We start from the raw sequence: 23,087 nt of genomic DNA on the forward strand, positions 1-23,087 counted from the left end.
GTGTCAGGTTGTTGAAAATTTCACTCTGAATGGCTTCTGCCATGTTTAATTAGCAAGTAGATCATAAGTGAAACTGCTTCTTCACCAGCTGTGACCAGCAGGTATTGACAAGAAAGCCATGTAAACTCTACAAGTGACTGCTGGTGTGCTTAAACCAGCAGAAAAATATGTTCACTTCAAGGTCCCTGGGGCATTTAGCTTTGTATTAGACAGCAGCTTTTACTGGAAATGTGAGCACAGGGCTTGTGAACTTGCAAAAATCTATAATGTTCCAGCTGTTTGAAAAGGTCCCCACACACTTATTGGTAGAATGTTGTCAATATTTAACTCAGTAAGTTAAAAACTTTTCTTCTAGCGGATATAAAATCAAAAAAGAGATTGTCCATTTTTCCACTTTTCAAAATTGTTTTTGATCTATTTTTGTTACTCTTTTTCTTCCAGATATTGGGACTAAAGCCTTAAAGCTGTCCTTTTCCCATAACCGCAAGATCTGTTGCTCTCTACCACCATGAAAATTTTAATTTGTCTTGAAAATTATTCTCATAAAGGAGAAAAAAATACAAAGTTGGAGAAAAAAATAAGAAGCCTTAGTTAATGTGTATTAAATTATGGAAAGAGTTGTTGCCTTTGCAAGCAAAGTCCTGCTGGGTTTTATGTTGTTAGCACAGAATTTATTCTTCATCCTTATTGCAACCAACAGGGATTCCCAGCTCCTGCTTGTGAATAAACGGTAATATTGACCCTTCAGTGCAAGTCAGGATGTGGACAGGTGTCAAGAGCCATCTGGCTTGGCCTGACCATGGAGTCCTCATTTGTGAAGGTGCTAATTTCTTTATCATTAGAACCTTTGGCTTCAACGGACCTAGACACCAGGGAATACTTTGCATTAGAAATTTGTATTAAACCGCTGTCTATCCACAGGGGAGGTGTGTGTATATTTATATATATGTACATGAAAATATGTGTCCTTCTGTACCAAAATAATATGAAAGTAAGATAAATTTATTTAAAATACACAATTGGAGAATTGGAGAATTCAATGCATTTGTACCTTGATAAGTTGTGAAATTCTCTGTAATTTACTAATTTAAGAGCGTTTGTGCTCAGTTATGCAGAATTTCTCTTTTTATATAATTGGAAACCAATGTACATTTTGTATGCCCAGTCACGGAGATATACGTGCACAGTCATTATCTGCATGAGTTCAAGAGCACCGTATTGTGGATTAAAACTGCAAAGAATTAATCTTGCAGACCGGTGTCAGAAAGGACTTTTGCTATCTCGAATAATAGCTGCAATTTTTAACAGTATTTTTGTAGATTGCCTAAGGAAACGATGGGTTTTCCATCACTGGAAATTTTATAAGATCAGGTTAGACAAACATCTGTCAAGCATTGTTTCAGTATTGTTGATTGAGCCTTGGGGCAGAGTGACAATCAGTGACCTCTTGAGGTCCCTTCCACCTCAGTGTTCTGTGACTCTGTGGCATTGTGATGCCAGATATTGTAGATATGTATATAGAAGTTACTCACTTAAAAAAGTTTATTTCTACTATTCTATTCCACTCCTGTTTCTTAAGGTTTGGGCACTTATGCGTATAAATAGCAAACAAAGGAGACTGATTCCTAATTAATTATGGAAATTTTTGCAATTTAATTGGATTGTTTATTTTGAGATCTACCTTGAGACTTAATTAAAAGAAAACAAAACTAAGGCAGCACAAATCAAGACTAGGAATTTGCTAAAGCAACCTTTCTTATTTAAATGATGATATGTTTTGCAGAGCTGTTAGCCTTTGCTAACAAGTGATACAAACCACATGCTAATTCAGACTGTTCTGTGCAGTTCAAAATGTGCATTTGTAGCCTCTCACTGTCTGTTGTCAACAGGACTGAAATCGTCCTGTTAATGGAATGAGGGTACAGTTACCTCCAGGACTCTTCAAGACTAAAGATTCCAACAGATGGCAACAACAATGTTCATGTCTCTGCAGCTATGCCTGCAATTTATTATCAACTTCCCAATCTCAAAAACTGAAATTCCAAAGGGAGGTGTTAATTAAAGTGAAGTTGAAAAGTATATTGGATAGAAGAGCTGGGTAAGGAGGAGAGGACAAATGTGTTGATCTTGAAGTGGTCTGGTCTAATAATGGCAAATTAGATCTCAGTCAGATTAATCAAGTACTTGAATGTCCTCCCAGAGCCCAGACTAGTGTCCTAACAGCAGCCCTTCAAACATATCTTAATGACACACCACTTTTGTTAAATATTTAAGTGTTTCAGATTTGGTGTTCTGCAGAAGGGACACCAATTAAGAAACTTTGGACTGCAAATGGCCTTTCAGTAGTGATCTCCAGCACATGTTGTAGGTACAATCAATCTAGCTTAGATGTTATGAGAAACACAATGTGGCTTTTTTATTACAGTCCAAACTAAGCTTGCTAGAATTAACTGAAATTGAATCTCTTATGGAAGTGAAGCAGTAGTTTTAGGGGTAGAACAGAATTGAGGTTTCTTGAGTCTTGAACAGTGACTAATGGTTAAGTCATCCTTCAAGCTTAATAACAATTTGTATCTGTGCATATTCATGTTGGTGTTTGCTCTTTGTTGTTCAATTGAAGACATTTGTTTTAATTTATTTAGTTGATTTTATTTGGGGCTTAATATTTCTGAGTTTTTTTTTAAAGTCAACATTATTTGATATTGTTATTTTATATTTCTGTCATTAAAAATATGTCTACTATTAAACATCAGCTCTTGAGAATGTTCTTTAAATACTACTATATAATAATAGACTCCAAGGTATTAGTTTTTACTACTATATAATAATAGTCTGACCCATTTTTAGAAATTTTTGCAACATTTGCAGATTCAGAATACAAACAGCTACTCCATTTATAGAACACTCATTAAAAATGAAGTAGCAATTTAGAACAGGAATAGTTAAGAGGTCAGTGAAAATCCCTGCAGCCTGGGACTAAAGCATTGCCTTTATTTGCCAAAGTACTTAAAGTTTTTCATCAGTAAGATTAAAAACTGGTAACATGAAGGTAATGTAAGCTGTTATTTACCTCAGATGGACATGCACAGTGAATTTTCTTACTCTGAGTAGATATATTAAAATAATAAGTTCTGATAATGTAAGCACATGTGCAAATATCCACTTTAAAAGAAAACAGTGGGAGAAAAATATTTTCTCTTGCCTTGAAAAATATTTAACATACATATTTTAAAGTACTTACCAATTAGGTATGATTTTATTCTTAGCTGTTTGGTGTAGTTATCAGGTGATATATACCTGACTGTCCTTGTTTATATGGGCTGTATTTGTTCTAGTCTTGTATTTGGAAATCTTGTATATTAAAGGTTCCTTATTTAGGAGGGATGCATTTTAATCTTAATTCAAAAGGGATGCATTAAAATTTACTGAAAACTTCTAAAAAAAGTTGCCCTGTGTTTCCATGTCTATGGAGTCTTGAAATGTTGTGAGTCAGAATCTAATTTTTACAGGAAATGACTAGTTTGAGCATTTTTTTTTAGTTTGTTGTTTTTGATCTCCTTGCTCATTTGTCACATTTAATCAAGTATTTAAGAATGTGTGAGCAATTCCAATGAATTTAGAAAGGGAGCTATTTACATGAACTTAAAGATTTACTCTTGTTGAAGTGAAGTTCAAGTACCAGATACAACAATCTAGGTAAAATATTCCAGGATCTGATGTGGAAGATGTTCCAGCTGAAGGAGATGTTGCAGGAGAAATTGCAGCATGATATTGGGGGGAGGGGGGAGAATATATATAGCCTGGTTTTCTTTCATTATAAAATAATGTAATTATTTAGACTGAAATATTTTAGACTGAAATATGGCTTTTTTTATCCCAAGGAATTCTAATGTGTGCCTAAATTCAAGAACATGACTAAGAGCTTTATTGGACATCTCTGTTCAGTCATGTCTTGAATAGAGAGAAAAATGAAAATACGTTAAATTTAGTTGAGACACTGACAACTGATCTTCAAGAAATAATTGGTCAGTGTCAGAGAGGTTGCATAGTCTTAACCAAATAATAAAATGTCAGGTGTAAAAACATTATTGCTTTATTAACATTTAGCATTAGCATTTAACCCATTCTTATAAACTGTTCCAAAGTTATTAAACTGAGTACAAATAATTCTCACTGGCAGGTGGGGTTTGTATTTTATAGTTATTGTAGAGCAGGTTTATTGCAAAAACATCAGCAGATCTCAGCAAAGTGAAGTGATGATTACATCCAGACCTCTTCCAAAGCAGTGTATTGGCATATTGAACTGTGTGCTTGTTTTCAGTCTTGGACTTCAGTAACAAATTAAGAACCTCTAGAATGCAAAAATTTCAATTGACTTATTCTTAGTTCATTGGATAATATATAATAAATAGCTTTCTTCAGCTACTTTTGCTATATGTCTTTGAGATTCATTTAGTCTATTCTAAATGTCTCTCTAAAAGGAGATTTTGGCTAAGTCTCCTTACGAGGCACCAAGAAATCAGTATGTAAGAAATTAAGGCAGGCCTGTTACTCCATTATCCAAGAATAACAGAAAGCCCAAAAATACAACAATAATTAAACCACAATAGTGTAGACTACACAAGAACTTACAAAGCAACTTGTTAAAGACATAAGACCAGCATTATTTCAAATGCATTAGAGCAGGAAAATTCATACAGGAAAATTTGCAGCTGATAGTAAATTATTTAGAATAGAAGAAATGAAAGCAAACTGCAAAGAAATACCTCAGTGATACTGAATGATAAAGTGGCAAATGAAATTCAATGTAAATAAATACAAAGTGGTTCTTAAAGGGTAAAAAATTATAAATTTGTGCACAAGAATGGGCTTCAAACTGACAATTATTGTTGAAAAACTTCACTGTGAGATTTTCATTCTGAATCATAAAATAGTAGCAGGAAAAAAAAGGGCAAATTTAATATTATTTTTAGAACGAAATAGAATAAATTAGAGAACATCATAGTTACAAGCAGTGTCACAGCACTGCACCTGCATCTTGAACAGGTAAAGAGAAGAATGGGTAGGATGAGTAAAGGATGATTAAATAAACCTTTTAAACAACTAACAGGTAGAACTACAAGCTTCCAGTCTGGGAAGAAGAAAATTGAAGGAGGCTATGACAAGTTTATTAACTCATGAGTGGTGAGCAAACAGGTAATTAGTGATTGTTCACTGGCTCCATATTGCAGGGACATTGGGCATTAGGTGGAACTAGCAGGTGCTGTGTTTAAGTTGAACCAAAGGAAGTGTTTTTTCAGTTTCACACAGTTACACCATGGAGCTCCTTGACACAAAGGTGTTAACAATGATTCAAAAAGTAGTAATATTTACAGAGTTACTGATATTGTCCATTAAGGACTATCAAGCTCTTAATTCTGTTCCAGAGAGCCACTGAAGCTCAGACTCACTGCAGCCTAGGAAAGCATGCTTGCAAAATGCCTTGGGTTTGTACACTCCCTCAAGTGTCCCTGGTGGGCCACTGTTGGAGAGGGGATACAAGACAAGGAAATGCTTGGTTCAATCAAAGATAGCCTTTCTCAGATGAAGGTTAAAATATGTTTCAGTTAAAAACACTGCTAAGATGTAAGCATGCTTTGATTTGCTTGTAGCTTCGGAGAGGGAGAGCTGACTTTGTCTCTTCTGTATTTGTTTTAATTTTACTTAATCTAAAATTAACATCTCCATTGAGATGAATGAGATAGAATTTCTAGATGTTTGTTGTTTGTCACATGAAATTATGTTCCTTTCATGGCTAATTATATTTTAACTTGTTCACTGCATATATTCATGTCTCTTTTTCTTCATTTAATCACATATCAACTCTTGCCTTGTATTTAATCCCTGTACTTTCTTTTTAATACATTTTGAATGAAAGTTGTGCTGAAGAGTTCAGTGTTTATTGGCAAAAAGCCACATCAGACTGCACAATTTTAAAGCACAGAAAAGCCCAGTAGGTGGTATCTTTTATTAATTACTTGGATAATGGGGGAGACAAGGGTGGCTTTAAGACAGGAAGGACTCAAGCATACTGGAGAACAGGACTGGGTGTCAAAATGCTGTCGCTATCTCCAAGAAATGGTGTGCATAAAATAGGCTACAGTTTAATAGAAACAAGTATAAGTAGAAAAAAGAAGATAAATGTCTAACTGTACAAATCCCAGGTGTGGAGGTTTTGCTTAGATAAGAGGTCTGCCCTGAAGAATTTCATGCGATTTGATGAATTAGAAACTCTCTGAGAATTGATGCCATCTCCAAGCAAAAAAGCAGGAAGAATGTAAGGATTATTTACATGGATCATAATCTTGTTATTCTCTGTGTTAGTGAGGTGTGATCTGAGTAAAAAAGGCCTAGAATTTGGTGTCTTGATTGGATATGAAACAACAGAAAATTTAGAGATCAGTGAGAATAGTCAGAGTCTAGAACACGACTCACAATCTGAAATTAAATGAACTGTTGTTATCACACATCCTCTTAAGTTTAATAATTTAATCATGTTACTTTGTGCCCTGGCATCTGTGAAACATAGAAGCATCTGTGTTCCTAACTTACTCTGTTAGAGTGCTTCATTTTTTATATTTGCAGCCTTTTCCCCTCTGGAATGTAACTCCGATTTGGCATGCTGCTCTGATTTTCCATGTTTTCTGCAGATCCAAATTTGCTTGTACTTTCAATATCAATGTCAGACTATGTATGCTCTAATTGTGTATTTCATAGTCTTTACTAAATTAGTGAAAGGCAAAAGTTGGGCTTTGAGAGATAAGTGGAAACTATGGTCATTTAGTCAGAAATGGAGATTTTTTTTCTCTCTCCCTCTTTCCAGAGAACACAATAAACAAACACATCCAAATGAATTTAAAATTATTTAGACTTTATTTATATGAAATTTCTTTGGAAGTATCTTTAGTAAGTTGCTACATATTTCTGTATGACATACCTCCTAGTTATCATGAAGCTAAAATGCAGTTTTTCTCAAATGGATCTCTGTTTCACCTGGAGCTCTTGTAAAATCTATTTTTATATAAGAAATTTAATACTTTTTTTTTGAAATACAACTTAAAATGTCCTTTTTCTTTGTCAGCAGTTGCCTTCTTTTTGTTTATGTTATATAGGTCTGCAGTAACATTAAGTGACAATGACACTCTTAGATGAATTGTGCATTGTTCAGAGCATATAACTTCGTCAGTTTTAATTTTGTTGCCTTTTTATGTCTCTGAAATATGTTTTGTGAACTTGTGAGGGAATGAGCAAGGGTTATCTTGGTTCATTTATCTAATGCAGCCAGCAAAGTACAAACTCTGCATATTTTTACTATCTCCTTATATTGACAAATTATTTATGCTTGCAATCTTTTGTTGACAGCCACCTCTGAACTCCCTCTTCCTTTTGAGAGTGATTGACCAGAATGAAACACTCTGTTCTAGTCACTCTGAACCATTAGTTTACCAAAATGCATTTAAACTGTACTGTCATTTTCTCTTACTGCTCTTGCATACTAAAAATGTGCTGGCTTTGTCCTCTGCTGTGCATCCAACTTAAGTTTTCACTGAGATTTTTGAGTGCTTCATAAAGAATCCTAAGGGTAAGGATTTCCAGGAAGTCTAAGGGATCTAGGTGTCCATCTCTAATTTGAAATTCAAATTTCAAATGCATCAGCAACTGAAGCTCCTTGGACTCTGAAACTCACAGCCAGTATCTTTTCCTAAAGGGCTGTCTGGTGCAAGGATGTGAATTAACTGCATGCTGAGGATTTCCTGTGCATTCCTACACTTTGCTTTCTGAGCCATTTTTTTAATCCACCTTGAAGCTTTTTTACCCTGAAATCAATAGTGAAGTACTTTGTCAGAAGGCCAAATAAACTTTGTTTTTCACCCTATGCTATTTAGCTTGCATGACCAATGGAATCCAAAAGCAGCATAAAAATTTTGCTCAGCAAAGTAGGATATGTGTTTGTTCGTATGGGAGGGAGACATAATCTAAACAAATTGATTTAATTTTAGCATATCATCACTCCTTTCCATTTTCTCACTAATTTCAGTGCAATTTCTCTCAATTTACGTCAATGACAATGATATTTTTAGTATTGTTCATAGGTTTAAAATATCTTTCAATATGTGGGCTGATATTGCTTGGCAGATTTTCAGCTCTGTGATTTAAAATCTCTCCAGAACACCTGGAGGTATTTCTAAACATGCATAGTGATTAAATGTTTCCTTTATTGTTCAGCTGTAGCAATGCAACTCAGCATTTCAACCTTAAGGAATTAATTTCATGGTTTCCCCCATTCTTCTATCACCTGGACATTCAAGGTGTTTGCATTTGCCATTGGAATATCACTAAAAGGTGAGAAATACAATTCTGAAAAGAGCTAGGTGAGGAAGAGAGGGGAATCTTTCAAAATTTTCATAACTGTGCTACTAATTAAATAATACTATGACTGACTTCTGTGGAGATCAGCATAAATGGCTCTGAAAAACTTCATTCTCAGGCTTGTCTTCAAGAGGAAATTGCTGTGAGAAATCTGAGGTGTAAATTGTAAAACACATTAGCTGCTAAACATTAACTCCCCATGCGAATAAACAGAGTTTGTGTAAGTTGCTCTCTTTGGAAGGTATGTAATCAGCTGTAAATTCAAACTCCATCTCACTTTGTTATGGCATAACTGCACAAGGTGTCTTTGATTTGGTTCCCACAAGAAAATGTAAAACCTGAACTTCAATTGATTCAATTTCCACTCGAATCTACCACAATACCATCCTTCAACCCTTTGTACTTGCACCATAGTAGAATCTAAATTTTCTTAAGGTTTGATATGTTGTAACAAATCTAAATTCTTCTGCACTTGAATATTTGATCCCAGACATGTTTCTAGTGTACACACATTTAGCTATTTGCAATTCACTTTTATAATCTACATTTATCAGCATCGGCTGCATTGCTCATAAACCCACATAATTTAAATTATTTAATCTGCCTCTATTATTTTCTATTACTGTCTGTTCTATATTTCTCTGTGTGCTATATATGTGTGTGTGTGTGTATTTGCACAAGTACAGAACCTAACTGTGCTTGCTTAAATTATTAACAACCTGTTTTTTCCTACAAATGCTCAGTTTTTTGCTTTTCATCACCTCCCTTGCTTTCTCCAATCCTTTCCTCTTTCACTACTGTGGTGCATTTAGTGGAAGATGGTTATGTGTTATAATTTAAGGTACTTCACATTCAATTTCTCTTGCATACTCATACCCACACAGTAGATCATGATGTTTTATGAAATAGGTTGGACTTAGTGATTTATTTCTCCTGGTACTTTTATATTTGACTGAAATATTTCCAGACTCTGAATGACAGTTATATCAGCTACGTTTTTTGAATGTCAGAGGAAACAGCTTTATTTTATTACTTTTTTGACATGCTGTGCCCTAATTCTTATATAATTTTGGTGAGTTCCATAGTATAGGAATCATGATTCTTTCACATTCAGTAATTGAATCCCTTATTTTTCACACACTGACAAATATTGCTTGATCCCAGCATCTTGATTCTGATCTCAAAAATTTGCTCTGAACTGTTTATTATCTGTAAACTCAAAGTCACTTTTTCTGTTGACTTTAATTCCTCTTAGGGTATCAGTAGTTGTAATAATTTTCCAAGTGTATCCCTATCACCATCCTGGACAAAAAACCTTCTGGGAGAAATTTAACCTTCTCTTAATATAAATGTTCCTTTTGCTTGAAATTGATAGATGCCATTAAGAATAAGTGGGACATGAATGTGAAAATATTTTAGCTAAGAAATGTCAAACTACAAATCTAAGATGAAAATTCAGCATTAAAAATGTGAAATAATATATACAATTTATAGTTTATAGAAGAAATACTGTCCTCCCTTGAGAGGAAAAGCTATTATTGCTTTAAAACAGAACTGTCATCAATAACCAGTAGCTTAAACTGTGTACTTGCACTAACTTTTTTAGTATGCTATAAACAGAAATAACTATTCCATATTTTATAGTTACAAATTAAATTTCAAATCCAGATTTATTTTCCCTTGTGAGCGCATATTTTAAGGTAAGAGGAATGAACACTCATAATCAGAATGCAGAAAAAAAATCATTTATTGTCACAAAATTAAACATTATATTGCTTTAAATGGAATTACACATTTCTCACAAACTGGGCTTAGGGGAAATAGTATTATGACTGTATTGTCAAACCACTACGTGTGGCAATGGCCAAACACTGAGATACTAAACCCTGAGAGCAGGAGGATGGATAGGTTGTGTAAGTAAATTGGAAATTCCACCAGAGATCCTCTTTCCCTAACTAAAATTCATATTAATCTTTCTGAACTACTGTGTGAAAGTGAGGCTTTTTCAAAATATTAAAGTTCTTTTGAAGTGGTACAAGGTTTGGGCACATCATCAGCTGCAAAGGGGGAGGTCTGCTAGAGAATCTTTACACATACTGGCATATGTTTCTTCCATGTTGCTCAGTTGGAAAATTGTTGTATCAGCGCCTGAACACAGCAACCCTCAGTGGAGTTCTCAGCCACCCTAAAATGCAAGAGAACCTCAGGTGTTCAAAACCTTTAAAAATTGCACCACAATTTATGCAGTGAATCAAGATTCTCTAGTCTCAGTTTCAGCACTATCCAACTCCATCTCCATTTTATTAAAGGAGTAAACTCTTGTTCTCCATGGTAAATGGCAGCAGAACATCGTTCTGACTTTATGTGGTTTTCAGCAGTCTGATTTCAAAGTGTTGGTTTGGAGCTTTACTTTCTGTTTTCATCTATGAATCCCACTAGACTTGTAAATTAACTGATATTCACATGTTGACATTTGTTCTTCAAAATGTTTAAAGTAACTGCTAAGACACCAACGAAGGATGTTGCAAAAAAACTGCTAATAATATCCTGTTAGCACTGGAAAAACCCTGAATTCATTCACAGCAGAGAAAATGGATTCAGAAGTAAAAGGTACAGTGAGATAATGATTTTCTTTAAAATTGCACCATCCACAGGGACTGCTGAGGGTATTCATGGGGCAAAGAAACAAGGGTCAGAAGTGTATTTCATGTTTAAAACCACCACATACTAACACCTACATCTTTGCTTTATATAACAGTGTTTTACTTGTAATAGAGAACAGCAAAAAGAGAAATGAGTACTGATCATCAACCTTTTTTTTTTTAATTTCCTGAGGAAAAAAGTAAGTAGACTACAACAGTATGGAATACGTGGATCATAAGCTAAGGAGTAAGAAGAAAATATTAATTGCATATTAATTGCATTAATTGCAATTCATAGTAAGAAGAAAAATTTAATTGCAGGTAGAACATGGATCTAGGATCACAAAATTGATCACATCCTCTGACAAAAAAAATTAAGTTTTTTTTGCCAGTTTGGAACTAAAATAGCAAAACTTTGTGCTTTAAGGGTTTTTCTCTTTTATTTGGGAAGAGACTGAGAGAGAAAATGTAAGATAATGGAGGTACCTCTCTCCTCTATGCTGTGTTGAAGTATTGGTCCTCCGGGAAACATCCAGTTGTTGTGGCACTATGAGACCAATCTGCTGTCATACTGTCTGCTTGAGTAGCTGAAATCAGGGGATTTAGAGACAATTAAAGTACATTTGTTGTACAGACTACCCAGTCTTAAGAGAATGGCTTTGAATATTCTAACTCTTTACTGCTCTAATTAATATGCAGTTAATTATGAGAATATGTCAGAGCCCTTCCCTACCTCTGCCTCTTTCTCTGCTATAGGTGTTCCTAGCACCTTATCAATTTTCTGAATACTGATAAGACCATTCAGATTTAAGCAGAAAATATGAAAAGGTCATTATAAAATACCTAGGTGCAACTGATGTTTTCCAAATCGATACTACAGTTTCAAATAAAAAATTGCTACTAATAAATTTTATTATCATAAACATTGAACACAGTATTGAATCTCAGAGCTACTCTTACCATGTTCTTATTTTGTCTCCAAACACATCTGTTGTAGCTCTTTATAGTTAGAGTTTCTAATGTGCCAAATCCTCACAATTTGTCACAAGTCTCACAAATCTGAAGTCTTTAAGTCCACATCCTGAATGTAGTGATGGCTCCTAAACATGATTTTACCTTAAAGACTTAGGTGAAAATTGACAGAGCTTAAAGGTGCCAAAAAACTGCTGTAGGCACTCTCAGCCATCAAAGGGCCTTTCTGAGAAGCTGTAAGTGATTTGAAGCGAAGCAGCACTAAAGGAATAGTGTGGAAGACATGTTTGGGTGCAGCATGGCGCTGAGCTGTGGGGCAGAAGCGATGCTGCGTGGTGAGGAGCATGTTCGGCTTGAATTAACCGTGCTGTGTAATGCAGGGCTGTAACAGCAGAAAGTGTTTTTGTGAGGACACCTGAAACCTCTCGATGCAAAGGACATTTTTGCACAGGGAAGTTGTCATAACAGTCTGGACTGGGCAGAAAAAGGAAAGAGAATTGCTTTGTTTTCCACTGAAGTGTAGGAGTTTTTGACATGTGTACCTACATCTTTGGTTGTACTACTGACATACCTGTGGGTCCAGGCTGTACATCAAAGTTTGAAAAATTTGGACTGCATAGAAGCTTTTCTAAGTTCTGTCTTTCCTAACTAAAAATGGAAAAGACAGTCAGATAGGACCCTACTAAATCTCAGAAGCCCTGGGGAAAATCATTAGAATTGTGTGGTATTAGTTATCTGCTCTCAGACTCATAAGAGTACTGAGTATCCTCTCACTGTATTTTAATGTGCTACTTTGGCAGTTGAAATGGGTTCAGTAAGGAGCAAGGATCTGATTTCTGATTTTCCATAACAGCCAGAAAATAATCTGCCTTTTACTTACTCCATGTTTGCAGCCTGTCATCTCAGCCTCCCAGTATCAGCCTGAGGAGCAGTGTGAGAGACACGGGAGTGTCGTACTGAGGGCTGTTTCACGTGTTGTATTCCAGTTTCCAGACATGTTCAAATGTTCCCTAAATTGCCTCCATTCCTGTAGCTCTACAGCTATCTCTGGGCTGGATGTGCACACAGATTGATGATGGATATGTGTTGTAGGCATTGAGCTTCTATTCAAGGGACATTTTATCAATTTATTTCTTTTCTAATATGTTTGCCTCTTCTGTATTGCAGTGTATTTGCCTTCTTTATTAGCAAGGATTTGTTTACCAGTGGAAGACAGAGTTTTGACTAATATATTTATTTTACTAATATATTTTTATATATTTTACTAATTTATTTATTAATCAGTGTTAAGAATTACTATGCAGTTACTTTCTGTGGTCTTTTCAAGTCATACTTGTTTGTTTACTTTAAGAAAAGATGGACTATGAACTCCTTTCTATATAATTTTTGATTCTTTGATGCCCAAAGTCTCTCAGCATACCTAAACTCAGCGTAAATTTAATATGTTTCTTGGTTTTGTAACTCCCATTATTCTATCAAACATTCATACTCACACTGTTTTTCTCTGACCTTTATCTTGATCTTGTCTCTTATCAGGGCCTGAGCCAGTATTCAAAATTTCAAAATTAAATTTTCAATCTTAACTCCATCATTGATTTATTATTTCAGCTTCTTCATATCCTCTCACATCCCCTGTTCTATAATCACTCTTTAAAAAAAAAAAACCTCCTGAGCTATTATTTTTTCTTAAATTTTGTTCAGTCATCCTTTACAAGGCCAAAAGATTTGAACTCTCATGGGCCTTTCAGCTGCTTTTTTTTTACTCTGGGTGAATTCCCTGCTCGATTTACATCTGTGCTTTACAGTGTAACCCTGAGCCAAGAAGTTGGATCCTTCTCTTACTGCTGGCACTTGACATTAGAAGGTCTCAGCCTGGTGGTTGTTGGATAGCAGGACTCATTACCAAGGGAAGGATCAGTTTCTTTCATGCCTTGTATGATGGGGATAGACAACAGCTGGATGGGACCCAGTAGAGCAGCGCTTCTCAGACAGCATCAGAGCACTAATGCCACAGCTCTGGAGAAGTTATTCAGAAGGATTTAAACAAAGGGTAGGATTCTGACCTTGGCTCATCCACCTCATCTGAGATGTCTCACTGTTGAAAAGATTTCAAGGTGGGGATAAAGAAACCTTCCTGCCTGCAAGACTTTTGTTTCCTGGCTGCTCCCCCTGGCTGTTCCCCAAGTGTCACTCCTGGCTGGCTCAGGGCGATCCCCAAGCCACTGCCATGGTCTGATGAGCTTTTCCAGACTGCTCCTCCCCTGCACTGGGGCAGTGCTGAAAACAAAAGGTGTAATGTTGGCAAGTGCTGCCCAGAAAAGCTCTCAGATCCCTTTTTGGAGTCCTTGGAGTAACGCCTTAAAACCAGCATGGGTTTATGGTTTTTCTTTGGCTTTTGGTGGGGTTTTCAGTTTTGGTTAGGGTTTTTTGGCAGGGGTAGGATTTGATGGAAGGGCTTGTGTATGTGATTTTTTGGTTTTGTTTTTTTTAACACCAGGAATCTGTGCTCTTTACAAAAGAATAAAAGGTTTTAGTGTCTGTTATTTGACATGGATGTCCTGTAGGAATTTGCTGGTTTGCACCACAGAGTTAACTCATCTCCCTTGAATGCTTTTCTTGCCATCTCTGACCCTCAGAGGAATTTTTTCCTTTAAAAGACAGGACTCTCATAAATCCTCTGCATCAAATTCTAATTTTATTTCCTAAATATTTGTGAGTATTAAGGTGTTCTTTGTGACAATGAGTGTGGGAAAATTAATAATATTCAATTAATTATACCAGAGGTAGAGAGGTTGAAGTTTAACCTTTTTTCTGTACTGTAGAAATATACACAAAAGCTACTTATCAGCCATGCATCATTGCATCTTGCCTCTTTATAATTACATGACTACTGCTTGTTTGTCTGAAGAAGTGGCACAGAATCTTTGTTACTTCAATTTATATTAATTCAGATGCTTAATTAACAATTAGAGGTGTAAATTTAACTCAACAAAATGGTAATGCAATTCCATTTCAAATAAGCCAATGTGATAAGTAAAATTTGCCTTCTCATCTGTGCTAATCTGACCACTATCCACTCTTTGCATCTTAATAGGAACAGAATTTTTTATTTATGTCTATTTAGAAGCATCCTTAGAATGTACCTGGATTTAGGGGCTAAACTTCTTAAAGATCTTTATGAAATTGCAATTCAGTGACTTTTATGTGGATGGTTTGAGTATGGTATTTTTCAAATATTCCATAAAATATAAGTGTGTAGGTTTATTTAGCTCAGAAATTATTGTTAGTGTGTTTATACTGTATATATTACTGTACTGCTACATATTTGCAGTCATATTAACACTGGGCAATTTTCTATCAGAAAAGGGAATTAGGAAATGTAATGCTAGCCTTAGGGAAGCAAACTTTTTTCAAAACTCCTATCTGCTAATATCACCTGCCAATGATTTAATGGTGTTTATATTTTATGCTAACATTTCTTAGCTTTCCTCTTTATCCATTATAGTCTGTGTGCTTGGTAGAAGCCTGGAGCTGATTTCTGTTACTTTGTAGCACCTACCTTTACTCACCAAATAGCTATTTCCTTCTTTTATTCCCTTTTTTTTAATTCCTGTAAGGTAGTAACTGTTGGCTGCTATAAAACTGCAATATCATTGGAAAAGGCTCACACAAATAAATTCACTGCTGAGATTGCGACTTTAAAATGTTAATGTCTTTGTCTTTCTTTGTGCTAACAAATATTATTGTATTGATGCTTAAAGAGAAACCTTTAAGGTTTCTCATTACCCAAAGAGGTGTTACAACAGTAAAGCAGCATTTCTGGACAGTCTGTGGGATCATGGTTTTTAGGTACTACCTCATTTAAGAATTCTTAATGCATCTCCTTAACAAAAATATGTCCATAATTTGAGTAGAATGAAAGTGAAAAAAATTCTTGGGTATCTACAGCATCCTTTATCAGCAATAGGAACAGCTGCAATATTTATTTGACTTTGGGTCTGTGGTCTTTTTTGTACTTAGTCCCCTGGTCCTTGTAAGAAAAGAGATCACTGAGCTCAACTTGCAGCTCTGTTACAAAACTCCAGTGTCGTATTTTACTCTCTTACCCTTTTGCTTTCTCCAGCTGGCAGCAGACATTTTCCATGGTCACAGGTGGGAGATGTTCTTCATGTCCCACTCTATATTTCTGGGAACTGACTGACCTCTCCTACCTGAGTCTGATAAAGCCCAGTAATGACAGTGCAAATGTTATTCGGTTACTACTGGGAACAGAGCATAGCATAAAAGTGAGGCAGGAAAGTTTAATGCCCTAGAAAGGGTTATCTCTCTGGGATAACTGTCCTTTTCCACATAGTTTTTAGTCTCACAGAATAGGTAATTTGGGATTCTTCTGAATCAAATCTCACTTCTAGGGCACAGCTCCAAAATTATTCCAATGCACCTGATTGATCTCATTCCAATATAAACCTAAATTGCTCTACTTGTAATAAAATTAAGACTCACAATTGTCTTCACACTTTTCCAAAATTTTTAACATTTTTCACTCTCAGAAATGTGCTCTCATTGTCTCCTGAACTCTGCCCAGGCATCTCGCATGTGTGGATAGAAGTAGCTGAACTGTGTTTCCTTCCAATTAATATTAAAGAGGATACCTTTCTGTTCAACCACTGGACATGTGCCAAGTATTTTCAAATGTCCATTATTTCACAAGTTATATTATAATCAGAATTAAGGTATTATGCAGAGGACTTTTGATGATAGTATTACTTCTAATATTTAATGCTTACAATTAATAGTATTAGTCATTACATTATTGGATTTGAATACATTGATACTGCATTCTATTGAGCACTGTGCCCTATATGCACTGGATAATTCATTTGCCTGTTTTGAAAAAATGCATAAGCCATATTGAGAGCAGATTTGCATTCATTATGCTATGTAACTAATTCCAGTTTTACTGAAAGAAAATCACTGGCCTAATTTCAGATATTCCAAAACTTTTAGTATTATATTGTTGTTTAGAATTATTTATTACATAAGCCAGTTTGTATAGGGATACTTTACATGGGTCTAACTGACATCACAGTATGATTGTCCTTCAAAAAAATTTCTGAAACTGTTCACCTTATAGACCTTTGGTTGTGAATGCAGTTGGTCTGGAATTCTTTTTTCATATTGTCAGTATTAGAGATGTTCTTAATTATAGAGATATAACTGAGCTGTTACAAGTTTGTGTGCCAGTAAACCTTAACACGTTTGCATTGCACTCTTCTCAGGGATTGATCTTTTTGCTGGGATGAGTTTGTATCTAATAGGAGTTAACTAGGAATGTAACAGGAATAAATCTTTAAAAATCAAGACAAAAACTGGTATTTTGTTATGCTTGCTCTGACCACCTCCCCTTGCTGCAGTTTTCAGTCACCAACACAAGTATTTCTGCACAAATGCCTTGGAACACTAAAATCCCAAGTTTGTACTTGTTTTTTTTTGTTTTTTTTTTTTTTTTTTGCGAGGAACAAGTGGAAAGAAGCAGCTTTATTCCAAAAAAAAACCCCAAAACTTGAGTTTTATGTTGAAACATCGAAGAACCTCTTCGCTTTTCAGTTCAGCATGTAATCCAGCTATAAGTTATCATCAGGATTGTGAGAGGCTGCTATGGAATGACACAAAGTTGGAATTGGAAGGGGAATTGGATGGAGAATTAGGAGCCCTGGGGTTTTTATTCTTGGTTGGACTATAAACCTGCTCTGTGACCTTGAGCAGATTGGATTAACCTGACTTTCCAAAGCATTTGCACTCCTGAACTGGATCTATACATTGGTCAGTTGCAATTTCCTGCAAGGTGAGAATGGTGCCTTAATAAGGTGCAGGCAGTTCATTAACTCAGAGTGCTGCAGGATTCTCCAATGAAAAGCATTACAGGCAGTGTAATACAGGAAGTATTATTAGGAACTAATAATGTTACAAATTAGTAATAATAATATCTTTAGGTTTACCCTATGATTTTGTACTTTACCCCAATGCAAGATAAATCATAAGACACTTAGAAGTTTTTTCAGAGTAGAGTGCAGCAGTTAAGGGTCTTTAGTACATTTTTGTAATATTAAAATGATTTTTCAGCCAGTATAGCAGCTTTTCAAGTCTAGTCTAAGGTTTTAAAAAATAAAACAAACAGCAGCCCAAGGTATTATTTACTTAATTAGTCCTTTCTGCAGCATGAATTTATTTCTGAATTACTTTTCTGCTTAATAAGTACCATGTCTATTGATGTTCCTTATGTACTAAACAGCACCAACACTACCAAATAATAGGGAAAAATGGTAATAAGGCATTGTAATTCTGGTCATGTGTCATGGGGTTAGTTTCATAAGAATACTTTCAAATTCTTCATTGGTGCAGTGCACCAGTGCAAAATATATTGTTTTCATTATAAAAAGCAGTTAATATCTTCTAAAAATACAATTGCATAAAGGCATAACAGCAACAACAAAAATTTATTCAAATAACATTCTAATTATATGATAAATCTTCTTTAAAACCTTTACATTTATGTAGCAATTATAACTTAACCACAGAATCTAACTTATTAGAGCTTCACTGAAATCCATCAAATGTCTTAGGCCAAAGCTGAAATGTTGTTTTGATAGAATTGCTCCCAAAGGCAATTTTGATCTATTTAGGAACCAGTTTTACAGTACATTTTGAATTTGATTTTTTCTGTAGTATTTCCTGAGTAAGGTTTTTTCTAGCAATGATTCTAAGAAATTTGTAAAACAACTAATTATTTTGAAAACTGGTTAAAATGGTTAATAATTATGTTGAATTATTTTTCAAACAATACTTCAGCCCACAGAATATGCAGAATCCCTTCTGCTTCTTGCTGTCTGACTATGTTTTACAGAGAACTGCTGATTTCGGATGGTAAATTAAGCAGACTCTCACTCACATCAGAAGTGAACCTGAGAATATTTTGGAAGACCAATCTTTCCTCTGTGATAAGTATGACTTTCTCATTCAGCTTACAGTCTTCTTTGGGTTTCAGTATTTGCACCTGATTCTTAGGTGATGAAACCAGAGAACTCAGTTAGTTAGGGATGGAATAATGTTAGTGTTTTGAGTTTTTTAAACACAATAAAAAAGAGAATTTGAGAATTTTTTCACCTGTCACCAGGTCTAGGAAGAACATATCTCTGTCTATACTACTGCACAGTCCCAGTATCAAATACTTGTTTCTTTTTTACTCTGGTTTTAGTTTATTTCAGAGAAATTCCTGCTTTTTCCCCTCTTCCTTTCTATTTTTTCAATTTAAGCTATTAACCTAGTTAGTCTCAAGAAATATAAAAATAGTTTTCTTTTAAGTTAAATAAAATTACTTAACGTACCTGTCAAGAATCAGTTCATGAAACTGTTTCAAAATGGGATAGTTCCAGAATTTAAATCAGATAATGAACTGTATGTCTCCACCTTGGTATTTTTGAGTAGTCCCTTGCTTGGCAGACATTCAGACTGGTCTTCCCTCAGTTCAAAGCACTTGTAATCTAATGTATATATGTGTAAGTGTATTTATAATGCATAATGTGTTGTATTATCATGAAAGAGGTAAACTGAGAAAAATGGGAAGATTTTAATGAAAACAATTCCTCAGTCTTCCTGAAAAAAATTTAATTTAGCAATGAAGATGAATGGAATGCAAACTAACACTGGGATTTCAGAACAGGTTAAAAGAATTATTAACTTCTCCCTTGGCCCCTGCTCCCAAATCATGCTGCTGGCACCACAGGTCTGGAAAGATGCCATGCTGTCATATGCTGCTACTCCTGAAACCGTCTTATGCATAGCTGTGCCTTTCCTCAGATTGAACTGTTCAGGAACCTTGAGAACTGTGAAAAATTTGGCTTGAAATCATTAAAACAGAGTCCCTCCTTTGAAAGCTGGCTTTCCAGGAATCACCCGGGTTGTGACGCTTCAAATGCATCCTGAGGAGCTTTCCAAAACCAACATTAGCTGCCATTATTGTAAAATGCATTTTAATCCCTCAGCAGCACTAAACAGCATGGTTACCATTTTCCAAACTTGCCATCCAAAGGAATAGTAACTATAAACGATTTTGGTATAAACATACCTGTTCTTCCCTCCTGTGATTGCCATAGAAATTCTTGCATTCTTTGCTCTAGGGAACTTCAAACAGAACTTCAGTGTGAAGTTCTTAGTAAAGAAATTGTGGTCTTTAAAGTGAAACATCCTTTCAAGTTTTTAAAGAACAGCATTCCTGTCTGTCATCACAAAGCCAATTTGTACTTAGGCTTTTCCAATATTTAGTAATTGCATATTCACTGTTCCTAGTTGAAACTGTGCTCTTTTTGAAGAAGCAGTTTCCCTTTAAGTCTTGCTTGGACATAACAGGGAATGTTCTCTGCAGATTTCCTCACTAAAGGTCATAGTTTATTTTTTAAATGACAATTTTAGGGTTAATATTTGCTATATAACTGTGAGTTTAGTGCTCATTGAGTCTGACTGGGGTCATTCCCTAGATATCCAAGAAGCTGGAGAAGGTTTCAATAAAATTTAGAAAATAGATTTAATGAATCTGCTGCATTGTGACTGTTATTATCAAAAATTTAAAATTTTCAAGCCTGTAAAGTAAAACTCAAAGTGAACAATTTTTAAATAGAAATATTGAATGTTCCTCAGTGCCATGACAAATGGGAATTGGCTGTGTTTTCTAAGGTTGTTTCTAAGAGATGAAGTACTGTGACCAATATGTTCAGAAGAAGAAAGAGACAGTGAACACTGGAGAAGGAGCTAAGGTTGTAACATTTTTGAGGCTACGTTAAAATAAGAGCCATAATTCAAAATTATTCCAAAAATGGTTATTGTTTTTTAAACAGATTACCAGAAAGCACCTGGGTATCTCTTATACAGAGCTTTGGGGAACTGCAGAATATTATCTTAAGATCTGATTTTACAAAGACTTTTCCAACACTTACATGACTGTGCATCACAATGCTTGGATAGTTGCAGAGAATCCATCCACCCTGCATTATTTATTTTTTCCCACACTGATCCAACTTGGTCACTTCACTCTTGCTTTGGCACAGTCAGTTTTATGCTCTAAAGGGCTCAGATACCAAAACTTTGCCTATATCTGTGTTTTGTTTTCTGTGTCTAAGTAAAGAGAATAGTTTTTGTATGATTCATAGCTCAGTAGAACCCAGATGGTGGCACCATTGTCCTGGTCTGTTATTTATAGAAGAATATACTAATCTAGCAGGGAATTTGAGGAAAGGTGTTGACATTCAAATATTCTTTGGAATTATTGTTATTGTGTGGGGTACAGTATTTATAACAAGAGAAGTATGTGGTATATATGGAATTAGGAAAATAAAAGCAAGCAACAAATGGTCAGGATTTAAAATCAGGTAAACAATTCTTATCTGCTTTGAGGAAATAAAAGTTGTTGAAAGGTTGGTATCTATTATTGGTCACTCATGGTAAGGAGAAAAAACCCCAACACATGGGACTTTTCTGTCCTTCTATAATGAAGTCAGCTTCATTTCAAACAAATACCTTCCCTATTATTTTCCTATTGGGATCACAGATTAGCTTTGTGAACTAGCTAATTGTGAGTTGAATTTTTTAACTGATGATGAGCTTAGAAGCACTGACTTGTCTTACTTTATTTTGCAGATGCTTCAGAAGCTTGCTGTGTGCTTACCACAGGTTCTGCCAACCATCTCAAGAGGGGACTCGCCTATTCTTTCATTAATTGAGCAAAACATTATCTTGAAATAATTATTCCTCTCCACATGGCCTTCCTACTTGTGTCAGCTTATCTTCTGCTGACTCACGCTCGAGGTGCTCCTGTTGAGAATGGGGCACTGTTGGAAACACTGAAGTCACAAGTGGGATTATTCAGCAATAAAAGTGAACACTATTCAGCACAGGTGAGACCTCCTGGCACAAGCCGACAAATACCTCAGACAATCATCATAGGAGTTCGTAAAGGAGGGACCAGGGCTTTGCTGGAAATGTTGGATATTCACCCTAACATTGTGGTGGCAGCTACAGAAGTCCACTTCTTTGACTGGGATGAAAATTATGTGAAAGGAATAGACTGGTATAGAAATCTGATGCCATTTTCTTATGGAAATCAAATTACAATTGAGAAAACACCAGGCTATTTTACATCACCACAGGCTCCAGGAAGAATTCATGACATGAATAGCTCCATTAAACTGCTGCTCATTCTAAGAGATCCCACTGAGAGAGTTATATCTGACTATACCCAAGTATATTACAACAGAGTAGAAAGTCACAAGCCTGTTCAGCTCTTTGAAGATATTGTTATTAAGAATGGAGTGCTTAACACCAAATACAAAGCTATTCAGAGAAGTCTATATGATGTCCATATGGAAAAGTGGCTTAAGCATTTCAGTTTGGATCAGATTCACATAGTGGATGGCAATACTTTGATCAAGGACCCTCTTCCTGAGTTACAAAAAGTTGAAAGATTTCTAAATCTTCCTTCCAGAATTATGTCTTCTAATTTTTATTTTAACCAAACCAAGGGATTCTACTGCATCAGAAGTGATGGGAGGGAGAGATGTCTACATGAGTCCAAAGGGCGTCCTCATCCTCTTGTTAACAGCACTGTCTTAGAGCAATTGTATTCTTACTTCAGAGAGCACAATGCAAAATTTTACAGGATGGTTAACCATTCCTTTGACTGGCATTAATGCATTTGGAGTCACTGCTTCCTAAAAAGGGCCTGAGACAAACTTTCAGACATATCTTTCTAAATTGTAAAGATTCATATTATGAGAATTAACATCCTGCTTACATGCTTCATTGGAATAACATCCGTTAACTCATTGAAATGGTACTCTTTATGTTGGGAAAAATAAGCTTTATGTATTTGTATGATTACTGGGAGTCATATTCTGATCTTCTTTCTCTCACATGCAAATACATTAACTTCAGCAGACTTAGCAAAGATGTATCTCTACAAGAGTTCTGCTTTTTTGGAAAAATACATCTAACTGTAAAAAATGTAAATATTGG

General features: G+C 35.3%; 1 protein-coding gene across 5 annotated transcripts in view; it reads left to right on the top strand.

Annotated features, from left to right (window-relative positions):
- The window catches only part of LOC102109527 (heparan sulfate glucosamine 3-O-sulfotransferase 1-like), a 52,781-nt gene extending 29,982 nt beyond the window's left edge, over positions 1-22,799 (top strand). For all 5 annotated transcript variants that reach the window (XM_088059812.1, XM_088059813.1, XM_005520644.2 and 2 more), the window contains one exon: positions 21,714-22,799. In XM_088059812.1, the coding sequence (XP_087915938.1) occupies positions 21,833-22,762 (930 nt within the window). In that variant the 5' untranslated portion in view covers positions 21,714-21,832 and the 3' untranslated portion in view covers positions 22,763-22,799. The remainder of the gene's footprint in view (positions 1-21,713) is intronic.
- The last annotated feature ends 288 nt before the right edge of the window (positions 22,800-23,087 follow it).

Source organism: Pseudopodoces humilis, chromosome 9 (genome assembly GCF_049639895.1).
Source record: "Pseudopodoces humilis isolate 2021_Gansu_Grassland_sample_001 chromosome 9, ASM4963989v1, whole genome shotgun sequence".
Classification (NCBI taxonomy): Eukaryota; Metazoa; Chordata; class Aves; order Passeriformes; family Paridae; genus Pseudopodoces; species Pseudopodoces humilis.